Source organism: Leptonotus elevatus, chromosome 1 (assembly GCF_054856555.1).
Source record: "Leptonotus elevatus isolate MCC_2025b chromosome 1, RoL_Lele_1.0, whole genome shotgun sequence".
In the NCBI taxonomy this organism is placed as follows: domain Eukaryota; kingdom Metazoa; phylum Chordata; class Actinopteri; order Syngnathiformes; family Syngnathidae; genus Leptonotus; species Leptonotus elevatus.
Window position 1 is genome coordinate 32454011 of NC_141239.1, and position 21378 is coordinate 32475388.

General features: G+C 41.7%; 2 protein-coding genes across 6 annotated transcripts in view; both read left to right on the forward strand.

The window, feature by feature from the left end:
- grid2ipa (glutamate receptor, ionotropic, delta 2 (Grid2) interacting protein, a) overlaps nucleotides 1-9329 on the forward strand; it is a 34239-nt gene extending 24910 nt beyond the window's left edge. For all 3 annotated transcript variants that reach the window (XM_086092842.1, XM_086092862.1, XM_086092853.1), the window contains 10 exons: nucleotides 198-2390; nucleotides 3298-3385; nucleotides 4796-4885; nucleotides 5007-5203; nucleotides 5470-5625; nucleotides 5714-5800; nucleotides 6347-6476; nucleotides 6552-6670; nucleotides 6752-6916; nucleotides 7292-9329. In XM_086092842.1, coding sequence (XP_085948968.1) covers nucleotides 198-2390; nucleotides 3298-3385; nucleotides 4796-4885; nucleotides 5007-5203; nucleotides 5470-5625; nucleotides 5714-5800; nucleotides 6347-6476; nucleotides 6552-6670; nucleotides 6752-6916; nucleotides 7292-7372 — 3306 coding nt within the window. In that variant the 3' untranslated portion in view covers nucleotides 7373-9329. The remainder of the gene's footprint in view (nucleotides 1-197; nucleotides 2391-3297; nucleotides 3386-4795; nucleotides 4886-5006; nucleotides 5204-5469; nucleotides 5626-5713; nucleotides 5801-6346; nucleotides 6477-6551; nucleotides 6671-6751; nucleotides 6917-7291) is intronic.
- A 9-nt stretch (nucleotides 9330-9338) lies between these two features.
- On the forward strand, nucleotides 9339-21220 carry slc5a11 (solute carrier family 5 member 11). Of its 3 annotated transcripts, none has more exons than XM_086092884.1 (16): nucleotides 9339-10252; nucleotides 12654-12797; nucleotides 14135-14206; nucleotides 14455-14559; nucleotides 14649-14708; nucleotides 14775-14879; nucleotides 14957-15062; nucleotides 15915-15995; nucleotides 16076-16281; nucleotides 17091-17226; nucleotides 18390-18497; nucleotides 18565-18715; nucleotides 18802-18970; nucleotides 19060-19275; nucleotides 19672-19804; nucleotides 19871-21220. In XM_086092884.1, the coding sequence occupies exons 1-16, from the start codon at nucleotides 10142-10144 to the stop codon at nucleotides 20098-20100; spliced, it is 2133 nt and encodes a 710-aa protein (XP_085949010.1). In that variant the 5' UTR covers nucleotides 9339-10141; the 3' UTR covers nucleotides 20101-21220. The 3 variants fall into 3 exon arrangements, with proteins under 3 accessions (XP_085949010.1, XP_085949000.1, XP_085949019.1); XM_086092893.1 differs by lacking the exon at nucleotides 9339-10252 and adding an exon at nucleotides 11523-11650 and having other exon boundaries at nucleotides 14093-14206; XM_086092874.1 differs by having other exon boundaries at nucleotides 19672-21220.
- Nucleotides 21221-21378: the final 158 nt, after the last annotated feature.

Consider the following 21378-nt stretch of genomic DNA (forward strand, 5'->3'; position numbering starts at 1 on the left):
GGGGGAGGTGATTAAATTAGCATAACGCCACGAGGGCTCGCTCACAGGAACATGAACAGAAATAGGCAAATAAACAGTTTAGTTGCTTGTTTAATTTCACACTTGATGGGCGAGGATGCACTCAAAAGACTGAACTATTAGTATACAGTACAAGCAGCTAATAATTTCATTTTCAAATATGTCCCTTTTAATGACAGGAGGTTGTGCAGATGCCATTCCCAGATGAGGAGGAGGAGGAAGATAATGATGAAGAGTCAGGAATGGACGAAGAAGAAAACGGAGGGTTCGTGGGTCCCGAGCTGAGCAGCCCGAGCGACATCCAAAGCAGCAGCGGGGACGATAACGCTTCCTCGCTCACCTATTCCTCCTCTTCTGACCACATCCCACCGCCCCCCATGACGCCTCCTCCACCTCCGCCCGTTCAGTTCAACGACTCGCCGGCTCCTCCGCCTCCAGCTGCACCTGCACCATCTCAACCGCCGCCACCACCACCACCACAACAGCAGCAGCCAAGCTACACCCCCGAACACTCGCCAAGAGCTTACGTGCCCATCCGCCGAAAATCTGGCCCGCCTCCCCCACCCCCGCCCCGCAGTAATCCACCACCAAAACGACACTCCTTGCATAAAGTGCTGCTTTCTAAAGAGGAACTGCAGGTCCAGGCTGCCATACAAGAGCTTAAGGCCTTTCAAGAGCAGCAGTCTTACGAGTCCTACGAGGAGCAACAAGCGTATAAAGAGAGGCAAGCGTACGAAGAGCTGAAGGCCTTGGAGGAACAGCAGTTGTATCAGGAGCAAATGTTGAAGGAGCGACAATCCTATGAGGAGCAAAAGGCCTTTGAGGAGCTGAAAGCGTTTGAGGAGCAGATGTTTCAGGAGCAACAAGCCTTTCAGCAAAGACAAGAGCAAGCCTACCAGGAGCAAAAAGCTTACGAGGACCAACTGATGCAGCAGATCTACCAGAGCCACCACTCAATGCCTGCCCAGCCCACCCAACAGAAAGCCCACTCGCCTCTCCCGCTCCAGCAACTCCACCAATCTTTACCTCCACTCCCTGCACCAGAATCCACCACTCACCACTCTCACCATCCTCATTATATGATGCGGCAAGCGCAGCAGCAGCAGCCCCACCCGGGCCACCACCACCGACGCTTGTCCCGGTCGGCCCCGCCTCCGCATCACCCGCCTCCTCTACCCACGGCCGCCCCAACTCAGCAGTATCCCGAGGGCATTTACCAAAGCCACCAAAGCCTCAGGGCCCAGCCTCACCATTCGTCAGCCGAGATGCTCCACCATCCCTCAGCGGAGATCATCCACCAGTTGCAACAAGCGCAAATCCACCAACCGTCGGCGGAGATGCTGCAGATGCAACAGCCCAGCAGCCACTACTCTTCTGCGGAAATCTTCCACCAAATGCACCAGCCCAACATCCATCACTCCTCGACGGAACTCCTCCATCAAGTTCAGCAGATGATGCAGAGGCAGCCTCAGCACTCCTCCACCGAACTTCTCCATCAAGCCCACCAGATGCACAGGGGGCAGCCCCACCATTCGTCCACTGAGCTGCTCCATCAGTTGCACCATCCCCAGCCCCATCACTCCTCCACCGAGCTCCTCCACCAGTCCCATCAGATGCACCAACCCCAGCCCCATCATCACTCCTCCACGGAGCTGCTGCATCAATTCCAGAAAGAGCCTTCCTCCCAACCGGTGCAGATGACCCGGGAGAACCACTCACACCAGAGCCGCAGGAGTCTAAAAAGTCACCACCAGACCCAAGCCCCACCACAAGGGCAGACGGTCCCCCAAACGCATCACCCCCAGCCCATTAAGCCATCCCCCCAGAGGCCCCATTCAATTCAGCAGACCCACCACCACTCCAGCAGCCCCCACATCCACCACATCCACCACATGACCCCGCAGCCTCCGCCGCAGGACTACCAGCACCAGGTTCACGTGATCCATCCGCCGCAGCAACCCCACCGATCCCACCCGCTCCTGTCCACGTTCCAGCCGCTCCAGCCGCACCAGCCCACGCTCTCCACGTTCCAGCCCCTGCCCCAGCACGGCCAATCCCAGCACCAGGCCCCGTCGGCCACCCAAACGACCCGGCCCCATTCCCAACCGTCCCACCACCTGATGCAGTCCCAACACCAGCCCCAGCACAAACCCACGCAGAATCAAATTCAGCCCCAGTCGCTCCCCCACTCGCTATCTGACCCCACGGAGCACCTGGAGCCTCCACCGCCGCCGCCGCCGCCTCTGCCTCCGCCCTGCTCCCCTCCACCCTTACCCAGGCCCACCCTCTCCAGGATGGACTCCCACCACATGAGTGTTAAGAGGCTGCGCTGGGAACAGGTGGAGAACTCTGAAGGCACCATCTGGGGCCAGGTGAATGGTGGGCTACTTGCACGTGGGGTATGCAGGCTACATTTGACAATTTCAAAAAGAAAAGAGTCTTAAAATGTATGCAATGGAATTACCAAAATCTTAACCATATGAGCAGCACAATTTACTGTCCAACTAATGTGCCACGGTAGTACAGCTGTTGGGAAGTTGATCTTATGGCTATGCAACTTCCTTTCACCTTTAAATGAGCGTTTTTCGTTTTCAAAGGGGGAATAGTTTTATTTTATTTTAACCGAATTTTACTATATGATATCATTGCTGTTGGGTAGAATCCTCACATCTCCAAAATCACTACTATTCAGGAAATAAGAGTTACCAAACACTGCATCATTCAACTTAATTCTATTCTCTATCACTTCAGGCAAAAAAAACTACTATTCGCCTAATATGACATTAAAAAAAACAAATAGCTTCCCAAACTCTTTCTCAAAGGTTTTGGACTCATGAGTGATGCAACAGATTGAGCTGACTCGGCATTGTCATAAGCAGAAATTAACCTGCAGGTTATCCTCGTGGCTGACCACTTCCTTCTGCACCCAAGCCTAACAGCTGTCCATTTTTAACAAAACAGGCTCACGCAAATGTGTCTAACGTAATGATTTTTCGTCTTCTTCTTTTTTTTATTGTTTGAAGAACATCCAGACTTTCAATCTTAAGACGATTTAATGCTGCACGGCTCCTGCAGAGTTAGGGAAGACAGAAAGAGTTTTATGAAAATTCTCAAGTTCTCAAGCTATTTTCAACACTTTAAGTTGGAAATAATGTGTAAAAAGAACAGATATGGGGACAGGAACAATGAATGAATGAAAATGAATCTCTTACTGGAGGTTACTTAATATTAGTCCTGTGGCTGCTAGTAACACTGCAACCTTGTCGTATTTGTTGTTAGTTGGGCGCAAATTCTGACCATGAGAAACTGCATGACATGGTGAAGTATTTGGACCTGGAGATGCACTTTGGGACACAGAAAGGTTCCCGTAAGTTGATTTGTGGGCTTCACTTGTGACATACTGTATATGCCTCTCTACTGTGTAAGGTTATTTGCTGTTAAAGGGATACTTGACTCATTGAGCCATTTTTAACCATAAGAAGTTCATATTTTGTCCAGAATTACCGTAATGTGATAACTTCTTTATTTTTCATGTACAATTAAGTCATTCACTGCCATTGACGGCTATAGATGACAAAAATTCATTTTAACATTATTTAAAAAAAATCCCCCCATTTTTGTTAACAAGAGTATGAAAACCTACATTTTTTAAATTGTATTAGAACAGATATAAAATTTGTGATTAATCGTGAGTTTACTAATGAAGTCATGCGATTAATTACGGTTAAAAATTGTAATCGCCTGACGCCCCTAATTTCTAATAATAATAAAAACAAGATTATTAAAAAAAAAAAATTATATATATATATATAGTATAATTTATTTTTAGAGAAAAGATTATTAGAAATTTTGGGCATCAGGCAATTAAAATTTGTAATCATAATTAATCGCATGACTTCACTAGTTAACTCACAATTAATCATAACTTTTATATCTGTTCTAAATGTACAAATATATATATAAAAAAATATATGTTTTATGCAGCCCCACTGGTCTAAATATGTTATTCTGGTTAATATTGCGTTAGTGGAATACGAGTTAAGCAGCAATATCCAGCCGTTTTTATCCATCTCAGGGGGCGGGCTTTTTGCCACTTGTTGTCGACTGAAGATGACATCAATGTTGCTCAGGTCGAAGGGAACAACCAATCACAGCGCAGCTTCAGAAAACAGGTGAGCTGTGATTGGTTGTTACCTGATCCTTGAGCAACATTGATGTCATCTTCAGTCGACAGCAAGTGGCAAAATGGCCGCCCCCTGAGATGGATCAAAATGGCTGGATTTCTTCATAACTCTTATTCCACAAATGTAATATTAATCAGAATAGCATGTTTAGACTTGTGAGGTCATATATAACATATTATTGTCAAGAAATGCTTAAGGTTGACTTCCACTTTAAAAACTAATGTTTCCACTTGCTGTCGACTGAAGATGACATCACCTGTGCTGAGGAAATAGGTAACGACCAATCCCGGCTCACCTGTTTTCTGAGTTTGGTCAGCAAACTTAGCCATGATTGGTCGTTACCCGTTTCCTCAGCCCAAGGTGATGTCATCTTCAGTCGACAGGAAGTAGAAAAAAACGTTTTTTAAAGATATTAATTGTTCATGAAAAATAATGAATTTATCACATTAATTATAGACAAAATGTTATCTTCTTATTGTTGAAAATGACTCAACGAGTCAAGTATCCCTTTTAGTATTTTTTATTGAATGTGTTCTATATTGCTATTGCAACAACTTCTTACTTTGACTTTTAACTCACAACTGTATTTTCAGTGCTTGCTCCAGAGCCCTTACCACGACTGGAAACATTTAAGAAAAAAGATGTGATTGAAATTCTGTCCCACAAGAAGGCCTACAATGCATGTAAGTGTGGAATCGTGCAATGTGTGCTCACAACATCATGTGACGTTCAAATGAATTGAACGGTTAAGTTGAAGCATGGTCTGTAATTGGAGCGTGTTAATGATGCTCCGTTCTTGCCCAGCCATCTTGATTGCCCACCTGAAGCTGTCCCCCGGAGAGCTGCGTCAGGTGCTGATGAGCATGAGCTCCGACAAGCTGGAGCCGTCTCACATTAAGCAGCTGCTGCTATACGCCCCCGACGCAGAGGAGGTCAAAAAGTACCAAGAGTACAGGGAGGACCCCGGCAAACTCAGCGAACCGGACAAATTTGTGTTGCAGGTGACGTATAAACCAAATAGTTTGATTGGATAAAGAAGCGGGTTGATTTGGTCATTTTCTTTCTAAAAGAAAATAATGACTGTATCCTCCTGAGACCAAGCTTGTTTTTTCACAGTCATAAAGCAACTTCACAGTTTTATGTCAACTCTTACCTTTTCAAACGAATGAAACTGAGTTCTCCTCGACTCTTTTTTTTCTTTGCTTTTCCATAAGCATTAGGAGCATACATACATATTCATGAATTTGCCATCCCCCCCCAAACGTAGTTGCTGTCAGTGCCCGAGTACAAGACCCGCCTGGAGAGCCTCCTCTTCAAGTGCTCACTGCAGGAGAAGACGGAAGAGCTGAGGGGAGCCTACGAACGCGTTAGCAAGGCCTCGTCGGAGCTCAGAAGCAGCAGGAAGCTGGCAAAGATCTTAGAGGTACGATCCCAGTCAGAAAGGGCAAAGATATGATTCTTGTTATATTATTCTTGACGTTACTCTTCCAATATTGCGATCATTTCTACAGTTTGTGTTGGCCATGGGGAACTACTTGAATACCAGCCAGCCTAAAACCAACAAGACGACTGGCTTCAAGATCAACTTCCTGACAGAGGTACAAAAACCTGCAGAATCTGCAAAAAAGTGCACCTTCATAGACAGAAAAAAATCCTGCCTAATACTTGGATTTTGTCTTTAAGATGAATGCTTTGCTCCCTGAATAATAGGAAAGGAGACTACTATACTGTATGATGCGTTTTCCCACCAATTAAAAGAGCTCCCTGGTGTCTGATGCTCCCTTTAGTAATTATTGCCTCATGAATGTAACGTTTCTCTCTCGCTAGATAATTGTGAATGGAAACTTTTGAAACTGATAAGAGCAACCTGTCCTTCATTTTGGCAAGTAGGCCCTAAAAGTATTTCCTGTACTTGGCAAAACTTCAAGATAGCGAAGTCCTGAGTGAATCACTTGCTTGCTCGCTTCCGCGGTAGAAAAACTGCAAGTCGTCCTTGCATTGGTTTTCTTTTTGGTATTTCCTCTCAAGTCAAGATATAAAATGTTACCGTTGTGATATTGTGTCGGAGAAGCAAGAAAACAAAGCGGGTAGATGCTTTGTTATTCTCTCCTAGCATTTCTTAAGAAATCTTGCAATTTCTGCAGCTGAGCACAACAAAGACGGTGGATGGGAAGTCGACATTCCTGCACATCCTGGTCAAGTCGTTGTGCCACCATTTTCCCGACGTGCTGGATTTTTCCAAAGATCTCACCATGGTTCCTCTTGCAGCCAAAGGTGATTATGGACACATGATAGACAAAGTGTCCTAACTCATGCCAATGTGATCATTTTATCAATCGATCAATTCAGTCAACCAAAGGACGATCACATTTGACGTGAACGACCTGCACGGAACCATCCGCAACATCCGCGCGGCGTGTCAGAAAATGCCGGCGACCGCCGAGGATCGCTTCGCCACCGTCATGAGCGTATCCTTCACCGTTAGTACAAGCTTGCAAGAAAAAAAAAACAGCAGCTGGACACCTGGTCATGACCCTTGACCTGTGCAGACCTTTCTGGAAAACAGCCATCCGGCCGTGCAGTCTCTGGAGTCTCTCCAGCAGAGCGCTCTGGAGGAGTTTTCTCGAACGGCCTCCTACTTCGGCGAGGACGGCAAAAGCAGCAACATGGAGGCCTTCTTTGGCATCTTTGCTGAATTCATGAGTAAATTCGAGGTGAGGTGATGGATTTCATTTTTGGGGGGGTTGGTGGTGGTTTTTAAGTCTTCCTTTCCCACAAATAGATACACTTTAACAACATGAATTTCCTTTAATGACTAACTTAATGGTGTGGAGATAAAACAATTGCGTTCATTCTGTGCTGTACCTCAATCACCAGTTTTATTGCTACTTTCACAAATTGCTCGTCCTCATAAACTTTTATGACTTCAATCACCAAAGCATCAGCATCTTTATTATTCAGTGCTGCAATACGGTCGGACACAAAGCAAAGACAAAACTCTGCCAGGCAATATCGTTGCAAGCTTTACTGTTATAGTGATTACAATTTGTATTTATTTATTTATTTATTTATTTATTTATTTACCACAGAGGGTTCTGAATGATCAGCAGGCAGCCGAAAACCCGAAGAGTCCGAGAAGTCCTGGAATGTCCTCCCCACTGGCCTGGTAGCTCCTACAAGAAATGATACGCACACACACACACACACACGTTCACAGTATAATGCTTGTAGCATAAACCACAGGTGGGCAAAGTATGACCCGCAACATGTGGCCCATTCGGTTCTTTTATTTGGCCCACCAAGCAATTACATTATCAAGCGTTTTGAACCAAATCTTAGGATATCCGTTAAAGACCTTGTAAAGTGAATTCAAAGTTTTGTTTCTAAATATTTTTGCTGAAAACCTGCAAAGAATGAGCAGCAGTTTTACTCAAATGTGGAGATACGGTTGACTTTTTTTTATTTTTTTTAAAAAAAATTTACAATTTCAGTTTTCTGTGATGAAAACTGCGCTCAGTGAGGCAGTCGGCGTGCGGCATCAGTCCCTTGCGCCTCGCATTTCCAGTCACCGGACGCTTTAAGCAAATATCGATTTGCCAAGCTCAAAGCCACGTTTGGACGTGCAGGCAAAGGAAAGACGCTTGACCAAGTCACTTCCCGTTTTCAGCCGATACGGCAACAAGCAACTTGATTTTCCACTGTTTCCGATTCAAAGTTGCCAGTTAACAACAGCCTTTATTGCTGTTACTTTCACATTACAGGGACTTGATTCAAATTCATCTGGCACAAACGTTTGCACACCCCTGGTATAAAAGCTTGCGTGATTCTATACTAGTACAAATGTAATTCATTTGATACATCTGTTTTATCCAAGACCAGATTTGTCATATAATTTGTAATAATATAAAAAACATTTTATAGAATCTATAATATTCCATGCACTGTTTCAAATATGTAACTAGTTGCACTTTTCTCAGCCAAATCAGCTTTTATGTATCATTTCTATTAGGAAGGAACATAAAAGATAGATGATCTATTAATCTCGACCGACAGTGTACATTTGATGTAAAGATTGCACGTATAAGTTTCCTTTTCCCCTCCAATAGGTGGGTGTGCACTTTAACGCCACAATAAAGTCATTCATGTGAAGCATAACTTAAGCATTTGTAGACAAGTGGAATGGAAATGGGAATTCATATGCAAATACGCTCCCCCAAAAAGTGCTGAGTCCAGTAGTAGCTTACTCGGATGACTTCATGTATATTTCTCAAGCAGCCCACCACACTGAATGTAAAATGAGTTCCCAATGAAGTGTATCCGATATTGTCTAATGTCTCGACATGTTATGCGACATGTTATTATGACAAGCACTTGCCTCTGATATTTTCTCTGAGCTGATAGCGGGCATTGTGCAATATGCTGACGATCGCCTTGTGATCAACACGTCTATAGAAAAAGAAATTACCGGGAGGCTTAAATCAGAGCTTTCAAATATGACTGAGCATATTTATTTGTTGTCGAGATTTAATATGTATGCCTTTTAATGTATTGGCTGCCGTGTTGTACACGAAGAGATCATTATACTGCAAATGTAATGCTTTGTAGAACATGCAGTAGAGCAACTATATATTTGAAAGCCTTTATCATAAATGTCAGAATATACAGTATTTATTGACCTCACTGTGCATCACGCCAGAGTGGCATAGCTGAAGATGTAGCATGGTAAGGAAAACAAGTCAAGCTTTTATTATTTGTTATCAATATCAAGAATAACAGTGGGTGTTTGTTCCATGGAAACGTGGAGAAGGTGTATAATAGTATATTTCATTCTGTTTGGAACCTGCTGCAGTTTGCATCTATGAAGAACGATCAGGGCCACACACACACAAAAAGTAAAGGCCGATTAAATAATACTGGCATAACTACAAGAATAACTAGTATATTTAGTGTAGAAAAAAATATGTATATATATATATATATATTAGTGCTGTCAAAGTTAAAGCATTAACTGATTAGTTAATCACAAAAAAATTATCGCATTATTCATTAATGAACGCAGATTAATCACACTATTAATTTTGACCATAGATTACCCTTTAGCATAACAGCGTTTTTCAAGAGGAGAGAGCACGCCCTCTATTGGCTAAAGGCAATACTCATGGATACAAGTTCACCAGGAACTCCTAAATCGCCTGTAAATCTGTGTTGTTTTTTTTCTACATAAAACCTTGTGGCGTCAGTGTTGTTTCTGTAGTAAACCAGTTAGCACGTTAGCTAAATTAGCATGACATGATGCATAAAGTAATTTCAAACAAGGTGGTTTTAACGCCACAAGTAACTTATATAACCACGTATAACCTTGTGGCAAGTAACATAATTAAAAGGGGTACCTCAGAGTTTGAACATAATTAGTTCCTGCGAAGTGTTCAAAGTCCGAATTGTTTAACCTCCGAATCATTTTTTCCCATAGGAAATCATGTAAATGCAATTAATTCGTTTCAATGCTCCAAAAAATGAAAATTCCTATTTTAATTTCTATTTATGTTTTTTTACATTTACACACTGTACAGTATAAACTATATTAAAAAAAGTACCCTATTTGTTGTGGTGTGATGGCATCAGTGGATGATAAATGCTATGTTAATGCTAGCTTTAGTTCAGTGCTGAGTTTGTGTATTTTACATTTGGCATATTGACTACTAAGCGGTCCTTGCGTGCGTTGTTTAACGTCAGGCACGTTGTTAAACAGCTAAAGTGGTCCTCGTGCCAGTATTTACGGAAGGAGTCACGGTAGTTACAATGGCGCGATAATCTCCTTCCTAATTCCACTGAGGTTCGTAGCACTGTATGTTTTTCTCTGCTGCCACTGGCACTGTTGTCTTTCTTTGGGCCCATGGCGAAGAAAATTGTCGTGGAAAAATCAAAATGCACTCGCGAGTATGGAGCACCTCTGGGGGCATTCTCGAGCAATGCATCGTCTCAACTACCGCAACGTGAGCATTTGGCATTGTTCTGCTTCACTCTGCTTCACTCGTCTACCCGTTTTCAAGGTACGTTCGGCTTAGCTTGCTTTGCTTGGGTGTTCAAACTCCGAGGCAATTTTTTAATTTTTTTGGTTGAAGTCCGAATTGTACGAGTTCTGAGACGTTCAAACACCGAGGTTCCACTGTATAACCACATATAACCTTGTGGCTTGCAGGCGGTTTAGGAGTTCCTGGTGAACTTGTATCCATGAGTATTGCCTTTAGCCAACAGAGGGCGCGCTCTCCTCTCTCCTCTCCTGAAAAGCTGGAAGGCTTTCTCGCGCTCAAAGCCCCGCCCGCCCCCACGTTAAAACAATTCCAATAAATTGAAACTGAAAAAAAGAGAAGTGAAACTGAAAACCTGTGACACTCGGGGGGAAAAAAGTGTAAAAAAAATCAGCAGATTGGCATTGAAAAAGACATAATACAAAAAAATATGGTAAAATAAAATAGTGTTTTTTAATGTCTGTATTTTATTTTTCAATACAACTTTTTACAATGGCGATACTTGTTTCAATGCCAATGCAGCTTTTTCCACAATGACAATTTTTTTTCCAATACCAAATCTTATTGTCACTGTTGTGGCTACATACATGCACCCCCCCCCCCCCCCCCCCTGCTTCTTGCCATGACCTGGATTGCTGACAATCTACAGAGAGAGAGAGAAACAGTTTCATATTTATTATTGATTATATGATAGTAAATTCAAAATGATTCTAAACTTTCGACATTATTCCCATAGTTATATTCTAAAAATTATTCTTGTAAAATTCCAATTACATTTTCGGGAGAACGTTTTCCCATTTTTCTTCTAAAATTCATACTATTTCTGAAAATATAACAACTTTACAGTAATATTGCAACTTTCTTCCCTCAATATAATGACTTTATTCTCATATTTGTTTAGTTTTGTTGTGTCCTTATGGATGTCTTTGTAGGCATCGACTTCTTTGCCATGTCATTTGAAAACACTTCTTGCCAATGATGAGCCATTTTTGGATGATAATAAATAATCCGCATTGCTTAGTCTTCTCCTTTTGTACCCAAGATGAGCTGTTGTGCATTTATGACCTGTAATTTGTATCTTTCACACCACTAACAATAAAAAGTCACTTTATCTCCTTGGGTCGAGTTGTGTGTGTGCAATTACTGAACAGGCCTGTTGTGAGATAAGACAACCTGTTATGTGTGCACTCGGAATGATCTTTTGTACACTTCCCGTGTGTGTGTGTGTGTGTGCGTGCGTGTGTGAGTGAGAGAGAGAGAGAGACAATAAATTGTTCACATTTTAACTAATGCTCAGTGTGCGCGTGTTGAAAGTGGAGTTTGATCTCCTGCTGCGTGAATCAAACTTCCTTGCGCTCATTCTCTCGTCCTCGGCTAATTGCTGGACATGCTTTGTTGTCTGTGGCAACCTACAGACAGGTGAGTTTTTTGGGGGGTAATTTACCGTATGAGACAAACTTTTACCTCTTGACACAGGTAAGCTGTTGATGTTTTGTAAATGATGCCGTTGTTGCTGTTTTTCTTGTTCGTGGCAAATACACAATGCTTGCAAGTTAATACTGTAGTCCAGGCATGGAGTAACACACACAAAAATAAAATAAAATCATCACTGGCCCGCTGGTTCAGTTTGCTGGCTATATCGCAAATGGATTCATGGGCCGTTCTCTCTAAAAAATGGAGGAAAATATGAATTAAATAGCACTGCGTCAGCCCCAAAAGACGCTGGCCCACCGGGTATCTGATGGCTAGTCCAGCTCTGCCCTTGCTCAGAGATGGGCAACTGCCCCCTTAATGAAAAAAAAAATAAAAATAATAAACCTATGTTTTTTATGGAAAAAATATATATTCGAAGTTTATCAGTGGGTTTTGAAGGGTTTTTGGGGGTTTACGAAAAGTTAGCCCCCCCCCCCCCCCCCCCCCAAACGGGCGTCACCTATACACCAATTTCCATGGGGTTCCACTATATAGTTTTAAGTTTTAATATCTTCATTCACCACTAGATGGCGGACATCACTTGGTTGTACTCGCACTGAATCTTCTACTGCCCTATATACGTCATGAGTCGGCCTAATAATATTTTTGCATATTTGTAATTTGGCATGCGGGACAAACATAGCAAAATATAAATATGCGATCCAATGTGGCCCCCAGTAGCTGTGACGAAAAATTATGGTCCCCTCCCTCATTTACGTTGCCAATCCCTGCACCAACCACTTTAATTAACAGCAATTCAGTCCAAATAAACAAGTTTATTGACTCTGTATTTTTCAAATGTATAAATGTGAATGCTTCTTACATGAACAAGTACCTGCTTCTAGTATAATATTACTACGAGTGGCTTGTTCTAACAAGTCTTTCTTCAATAAATGATGGCAGTACATAACATTTTAACCACAATTGTTAATATAATGATTCTTTCCAGATGACCTTGGATCTTGAGGGAACCCAACAAGGGAGCACCATGTCTACGACAGCGTCTCCAGGCGCAGGAAATGCTGCCTTTGTAGCTTTGGACATTGCGGTACTGGTGCTCTACTTTGTCTTGGTTATGGCTGTCGGCTTTTGGGTAAGTCAAAGATGTGCAGCTTATCAGGAAATATGTCATCGAATGAGCTGCAAGATAAAAGATACTGCTCTAAATGATTTAAGTGGAAGCTGGATTGGTGTAGTATTGATGATTTCGATACTTGCAATGTGATAGTGGCAGTACATTAGTGGAGATCTCCAAGGAGAAAATGAGCAATACTGAGATCCTATTACGATGTTAGAAAAAAAAATGTATTGCTCAAAGCTTACATTTAAAATCAACATCAAAGGCAAATGTATTAAATTAATTGCCAACGGGGAAAATATGAAGGACATTTTTCCTTTAATTATAGTTTCAGTTAGTTGTTGTTTTTAAAATTATTTTTGTTATTTTATTTTGTTAATAAAAAAGTTTTTTCAATTACTTAACTAAAACAACATAGGTAAGGACGCAGACATATAGTCATTCGGCTTTATAATTCTCTAGATAATGACAGATGAGCTGACAGACAAATGAATTTCCCTTTTGGGATGAATAAAGTGTTCTGGATCCAACTTAATCACAATATTCTTTATTAAATTCAACAAAGCACTGAACAAAAATAACTTGAAAAAGTTACATTTTATATACAATTACTGTAACTAAAATTATCATTTTACAAACAAGAACAATGAGCAGTTCATCAAAAATGAAAATATACCTCTCTGAACACTTGAGGGTGAATGGATTAAAGTTGCATTTTGGGCTAATTATGCTTTTAACTACAAAGTGAAACAGATACTGTATCTGCCTCTTAACTAAAGCTGTTTTTTTTTTTACATGACAACAAATGTTAATGAAGGCTTTCTTAATCTTAGAGAGAGAGAGAGAGAGAGAGGGAGAGAGGAGAGAGAGAAAGAAATATAAACCAATCCCAGCACGTTTGACCGAGGGCTATGCAAATGGGCAGGCACCCTGGCCCTCGGTCAAACGTGCTGGGATTGGTTTATATTTTTCCACGCTAGGAGTGTGCAAAGTTTGGTGAGTTTTCGTAAATGGTTACGTCCCCAAAAATCCGATTGTTTTTGGAGACTAAAGAAGACGGAAGAAGAAGAATTTCTACAGCGACTGCTCCTCAGGCCCTGATAATAAAATTATTTATGTCAGTCTGCCTGCTGTGGCCGAAGGGTGCATTTGCCAAGTAGTAATGTTTTTCGTCACCTGACATTTTGTACACATGCCACATTTTTGGTAATCCTCCCTATTGTTAGCTTTAAGCGGCAGATACTGTATGCGCATCATTGTTTGTATTGAGGATGTTGTTTTCAGTTACTCTTTTTCTTGGCATTTTACAGCTTCCTTTTCCCCCTTCTCGTGTTCTGTCCTGTGTCGACTAGGCCATGTGGAGGACGAAGCGTAGCACGGTGGACGGCTACTTCCTAGCAGGGAAGAGCATGACCTGGTGGCCGGTAAGTCCAAACACGTTAAGACACACCCAGACCGACACTGAACACTTTTTATTTATCAGTAAATAAGTATTTGCGAGTCCCTCCCACACAGCCAAGAAAGAAAGGTTTCAACCAACTTGACACACCCGCTGACACCCACGTCACTCACCAGGCCAAACCCCGCCTTACACGCTCAAAGTCACAGATACACCATTTTTAAACTATTCAATAGCTGCGATTGAAGGTCTAAGATCCATTCCCCTATGCAGGTGGGGGCCTCGCTGTTTTCCAGTAACATCGGCAGTGGACACCTAATCGGGATGGCCGGATCCGGCGCCGCAGCCGGAATCGGGGCGATCGCCTACGAGTGGCATGTACGATACGCCAAGTCAGTTACCAGTGAGAAACACGCGAGTCTTCAAAGCGTCAGCGTGCTCAGGTGTTCCATGTTGCTCTGTGACAGGGAATATTCATGGTGCTTCTGCTCCCGTGGGTCTTCCTGCCCATTTATTTGGCCTCCGGGGTAAGATGACTGCACATACATTTCAATGTTCATTTTCTAACACTTTCTCTGGCCACTTCCTTCCAGGTGACGACCATGCCGGAGTATTTACAGAGGCGCTATGGCGGGAGAAGAACGCATTTGTTCATAGCTGTCTTGTGCTTGTTTATTTACATCTTCACCAAGATATCGGTTCGATTTTTGCCTTTACGACTTGATTTGGCACATGCGACTTTGTATGAATGAGTGTTTTTCGTGTGTGATGTCAGGTGGACATGTATGCAGGTGCATTGTTTATAAAGCTGGCTTTGCACTGGGACATCTACCTGGCTTTAGTGCTCCTGCTATCTATCACTGCTCTCTACACCATAGCAGGTGAGCCTCCGACCCTCGCCTTACTCGAGTATAGGTATGTAACGATAACGGCAATATCGTGATATCGCGATATTAAAACTGCCACAATATATCGTCGTCGTCATGTCGCGATATTAAAAGCAGCACATCTATTTAAAAAAAAGTCTGGTTGATTTCCACTTGTGCAGTTCTACCACCCTCTGGTGGCAAGTTTTTTAAAAAGCACTTTCATTTTCACAAGGCATGTTTTAGCCCTTCTATGTTTAAAATCCAAGCTAATGGTCAGATGAAGGGAACGTAATATGCTTGTGAAGCGAGTCCATATGTGGAGGAACTCAATGTGTGCGTGCATTAGCAAGTAAGTGCCTCAATATTAAGTCTTATTAGAGATTTTAAGTTGTTTATATGCATTGCTGTTTTTAGTATGATGAGTTTTTTTTTTTTTTTTTTACAATATTGTGACCATTTTTTGTTTCGCCTACCTCCCCACAATATCGGGATAATTATCATATCGTGACCTTCATATCGCGATATCGTATCGTGATTTTGGGATATCGTTACATCCCTATTTTTGTAATCAAATAAAAATGTAGTTGACAATAGTAAACAATCACATCCATGTGAGGTACGTGTATTATTTTTGTCCACCTGGGGTCGCCATTTTCACATTCTAGAGTAGTAGCTATGACTTTGAGTGGATTTGGTTTTAAAAGGCTTAGTGAGGGACGTGGGCGTCCGAAGTTTTTCTCAAAAAAGTGAATTTTTCAAATGGGATGTTTTTGCGCTTTGGACAGAGACACAGTATCTATTATAAAAATAATTCTATAATTAAAGCTTTGTAGTGTCAATTGAATGTGATGTCTTGTTCCTCAGGTGGTTTGGCTGCAGTCATCTACACGGACGCCGCTCAAACGGTTATCATGCTGGGGGGATCGTTTGTCCTCATGGGCTTTAGTAAGCAGACCCTCCGAGGATGACGCCAGCCATGTCGGGACATCTTTTTATGTTGGCTGACTTTATGCGCTCCTGTTAAGGTTTTGCAAAGGTAGGAGGCTGGAATGCTCTGATGGAGGGCTACCTCGACGCCATCCCGTCGGTTCGCGTGCCGAACTCGACGTGCGGCATCCCCCGAGAGGACTCCTTCCATGTTTTCAGAGACCCCGTGGACTCTGACCTCCCGTGGCCTGGCATCATCATCGGCATGTCCATTCCTTCAATGTGGTACTGGTGCTCTGATCAGGTAAGTCTTGTTCGAATAACATATGCCTTTCCTCACGGAAACCTTTTTATTTCGTCTTTTTAATCTAATTGTTTCTTTTTTCTGGAATTAATTCCATCATTTAATTTCTATTATAAAAATATACACCACTGCAAAATGTGTTACAATAAATGTAATGTGTATTACTGAGGTTCACTTTGGTTGTTGGAAGGTAGGGTCTGTACAGCAGCATGTGGCGTCCCTCAAGGATCACTTCTAGGACCCTTCTTTGCTCTATAATTGCTCTATGGTGTGTAATATAAAAGATGAAACTCAAAGATTACTCACCTCAAAGATATTATCAAATCTACACCGCTAAATATATTCACTAATGAGCAAAATGTGCAACACTGAGTTCCACTGGGATTGTGATCACGTAAACATTTCAAACATAAGTACTCCTTATTTAGTCCGCAATTGCTATTTTTGTCTTATTTAAAAAAATAAAAAATAAACACTCATTGAAATGATGTCATCATCTTGTCCATATTTTAAGATATACACCATCTAAAAAAGACACACACAAAAAATCATTAAATTATTAAAATGTTCATCACTGAAGTCCACTGTGTTTGATCACATAATGGTCTGTGATAAATAGAACAACATGAGATGTGCCGCAAGGATCACTTCTTGGGACTTTTATTCTTTAATTGCATATATTTATATATATTTTTAAAAAACACACAAGTAAATCAATCATCCCAAGGAAATGTTGAAATTTACACCACCAAAAACAAATCAATAAGAAAAATGTGCATCACTGAAGTCCGTGTGTGGTTGTGCTTCAGGTGATCGTGCAACGCTCACTGGCTGCCAAAACGCTGACCCATGCGAAAGGCGGCTCCCTGCTGGCTGCTTACCTCAAGGTTTTGCCTTTCTTTACCATCATGTTGCCCGGCATGATCAGCAGGATACTTTACACAGGTGCACACATTTCCATTCTTCAAATTGTCCCTGTAAAGTGCTTACTGCCATACTGCTAATGTTAGCTTACCGTGTAGCTCTCGACGCTGCAATATTGTACTTCGCAGGCTGCCCCCAGTCTCCTCTTTAAATCATTCACTGCCATTGACGGCTATAGATGTCAAAAATTCATTTGAACTATTTCTATTAGTTTAATATTTTTCCACACTTTTGTTAACACAAGTATGAAAACCTAGAGTTTTTTTTATTGTACATTTAGAACCGATATCAAATTTGTGATTGATCGTGAATTAACTAGTGAAGTCATGCGATTAATTACAATAAAAAATTATTCAATCAACTGACACCCCTAATTTTTTATAATATTTTTAAATAATCTTTCTTTTTTTAAAGGAAAAGATTTAAAAAAATAAAAGATTATAAAAAATTAGGAGCATCAGGCGATCAAAATTAATCGCATGACTTCACTAGTTAACTTACGATTAATCACAAATTTTATATCTGTTCTAAATGTTCAATAAAAAAATGTTTCTAGGTTTTCATAGTCTTGTTAACAAAAGTGGAAAAAAGTTAAACTAATAGAAATAGTTCAAATGAATTTTTGACGTCTATAGCCGTCAATGGCAGTGAATGAGATAAAATAATTGTAATGATTGCCAACTTAAATAAAGCATTTGTGTGCAGAATAAAAGTTGAGCGAACGTGTACAATGCAAAATTGTAGTTGGTTCTTCCTTAAAAATTACATAGAAATTGCTTATGGAGTTTTTTTTTCATCCACTAACAACCAAACTAATATCAACCCCAAGTAAAGGCTGCAGATCGTGTACATTTTTTATTAGATTTTTGATTATTCTTGTGATTATCCTATCAAGTAATTGGATAAAAAAATATTTTGCAGTTTTAGACAACAATGCCAACACAAAATACAATTAAAAAAAATTGCATGTGAGGTGTAGGTGGGTTTTTTTTTGTCCACTTGGAGTTGCTATCCTGGTGAGTGACGTGGATGTCAGCGAATGAGTGTAGTTGTTGTGGGCTCTTATTACTTTTTGGTTTTTTTTATCCCAAAATATTTTTCTGATTTATTCAATTCATTATTTCATCCCAAGACAATGCAAACCATTTTAGCACCCACTGATGTCCGTTTAATGATGCATCCAGATGATGTAGCGTGTGCTGATCCAGAGTTGTGTAAGCAGATCTGCGACAACCCGGTGGGATGTACAGACACGGCCTATGTCCGACTGGTCATGGAGCTTCTCCCTGCAGGTTTGTTCCGCTCCAAACATTTCCCATCAAGCTTCTTTCCATTCTCCGCGTGTTTTGCGTCTTTCAGGACTCCGAGGTCTGATGATGGCTGTGATGATTGCCGCGCTCGTCTCCTCTCTCACATCCGTCTTTAACAGCGCCAGCACCATTTTCACCATGGACCTGTGGAAGACGTTTCGATCCGGGGCGTCCGAGTGGGAGCTGATGATTGTGGGCAGGTGCGTTTCACTATGGGCTCTCTCTGTAGCTAAGCAAAACAGCAGCACCAAAGACGTCATTAATGAACAAATGTTCTACACTGTAGGGCGTTTGTGCTCGTACTGGTGGTGGCGTCCATTTTGTGGGTTCCCGTCATTCAAGCCAGTCAAGGGGGGCAGCTGTTTATCTACATTCAGTCCATCAGCACCTACCTGCAGCCACCCGTGTCCATCATCTTCCTGCTGGGCTGCTTTTGGACCAGGACTAACGAGAAGGTAGAGAGCAGTTACTAATTGAAAAGCTGTGGAAGGGCTGCGCATCCCTTATGGATGGATGGATGGATGAATAGCTGTTGGTGTCCCAGGGTGCATTCTGGGGCGTGGCCGTGGGTCTGACGGTGGGCTGCATCCGCATGCTGTTGGACTTCATCTACCCGGCCCCGCTGTGCTTCGAGCGGGACGACAGGCCCGCCGTGGTCAAATCGGTCCATTACCTCTACTTCTCCATGCTGCTGTCCTTTATCACGCTCGTCGTGGTCGTGGTGGTCAGCCTGGCCACCGAGAAGCCCAAAGCGGAGCAGGTGAGGGCCACAGTGTTCACTCGTAGACCCTGACAACATGTGTAGAAATAGATAGAAAAAGTCTACACACCCCTTTTCAAAATGCCTTCTTTTTTTCTTTTTTTTAGCCCAAGGTAAATTATTTCAAAACTTTTTCACCATTATTGTGACCTATAGACTGTACAACTCAACCCCCCCCCCCAAAAAAAAACCTGAAATGTGGTTGCATAAGTATTCACACCCTGTGATAATTGGGCTGTGTTCACAATGAGCAAAAAAAAGCGCCTCTGATAACCCTAATTAAAGTTTAGATGTGCTAGTAGGCTTTCCAGACATGTCCACATTGCTTTCTGTTTGTTTTTCTATAAGTGAAGTAGTTGGCTTGTGGTGGATTTTAATTATTATAATTTTTTTTAGATTGATCGTCTGACTTGGTTCACAAGATTTGCCCCCGTGGAGGTCAAAGAGCAGACTTTAGAAAAGGTCATGGGTCATGAGATGGCTGAAATTGAGTCTGCAGGAAAGGAAGGAAACAACATGACAAGAAAAGGTAGTTTTTCTATCTGTTTAACGTCGTTGCATCCACCGCTTACTTGCGATTTCCTCCACTTTCCAGATTTCTCAAACTCGGGGTCCGGCGTGACACGTCAGTCCAGGCTCGTGTCTGCTCTCTACTGGCTGTGTGGGATAGGGCGACGTGACAAGGAGGCGGAGAAAATTCCCATGACGCCCACGGTCCCCGATCTCAGTCAACTGAGAGAAGATCCACATCTGAAACAGGTGGTCAACGCCAACCTCATCATTTGCCTCTCGGTGGCCATGTTCATCATCGGTTACTGGGCTTGAGAGGTTGTCATTCGTCTCATTGGACCTTCAAAGTTGTGGCACTCCATGACTACTTCATTGCTGAAAATTTAGAGGTGGCAAAAGTACTTGAGTACAAGTGCAAAACACCTCTCAGATAAAACTAGGAGTACTGATTTTACTTCTAAAGATGAAAAAAAGGACTGAAATGTACACGTAAAATACACAAAACTAGTAAAAAATGACTTGCACTTACCCACCTTAAGCACAGCAAAATCTTGTTTTAAAACCAAGAGCTAGATGGCATTGGCTCAGGCGTTTCTGCTCAAAACAATTTCTTTGCTTTACTAGCATTTTGAACTGAGTACCAAAAAAAACCTAAATTCCACTTTACATGTATGCACTTTTTCAGACGTAGAATTTATTTTTAACAGAAGCTGGTGGTTTTTAAGCTGGCACAAGACAAATCTCACTAAAGATCAATTTAACAGTCGACAGCATCAAACAAGCGTCTTAGATGAGGTCATGGAAGGGAATATCTAGTTTCTCCAAATCTGTTGCATCGTTGACCCCGAGATATCAAAATCTCAACCGCGGTTGACGTCTTTCTATTTACGTCTTTTTGAGGTTGTATCGTCATCTGCTGAGGCTGAAAAAATAAAATAAGTCTATTTTGATGTGGGTTTAGAGTAAGAGGTAAAAATATATAAAAATGAAGGCAGTAAAATTCAAAGGTTATCAAAAAAAAAAAATCAAGTACAGATACTTGGAAAAAAAAATCGACATAAGTAGAGCAGTAAGCATTTGTACTGTTACTTCGTATCAACGAGCAAAATGGAAATAGCATTTCCTGTGTCGCCCCATGACGACTGGTGCGTCTTATGGAGAACATTATGGTTTATGTTAAATTCCAGTATAGCCTTAGGAAAAGGTTTGCATGTGGACATTTTGCCTTGAGCCTTGTAAATATCATCAGCTTAAAGTGATATAATTGCACTTTGCTCAACTTTATTAGCACTAATCTGTTGTTGTGTACGTGTATTGTAATCGTTTGGTGCAAAATGAACTTTTTTTTAAATGGAATTTTGTTAACTTGCCATCTGTCTACTCATCCACAAATGTTTGCTGTCAGATATCTTATTAAAATGTGATCCATTACAAATTGTCTAGTAATTTGTTACGTTTAACTTTTTTTTCCCTTCAATTAATCCACACCACAATACAGCAAAAATAATGATTAGTCTCTTCTTTTATCAGGGGAAAAAAAAGTTAATTTGTATGTTTCCGTTTTGCAGCAATTAGCATGAGAACATAGCTAAG

Excerpts from the sequence above, each read along its gene's own strand:
- slc5a11 (XM_086092874.1), top strand. The coding sequence starts at position 10,142 with ATGGAGCACCTCTGGGGGCATTCTCGAGCAATGCATCGTCTCAACTAC. Across the intron at positions 10,253-12,653 it reads CTCGTCTACCCGTTTTCAAG|ATGACCTTGGATCTTGAGGG; the intron begins GTACGTTCGGCT and ends GATTCTTTCCAG. Across the intron at positions 18,498-18,564 it reads CATGGAGCTTCTCCCTGCAG|GACTCCGAGGTCTGATGATG; the intron begins GTTTGTTCCGCT and ends TGCGTCTTTCAG.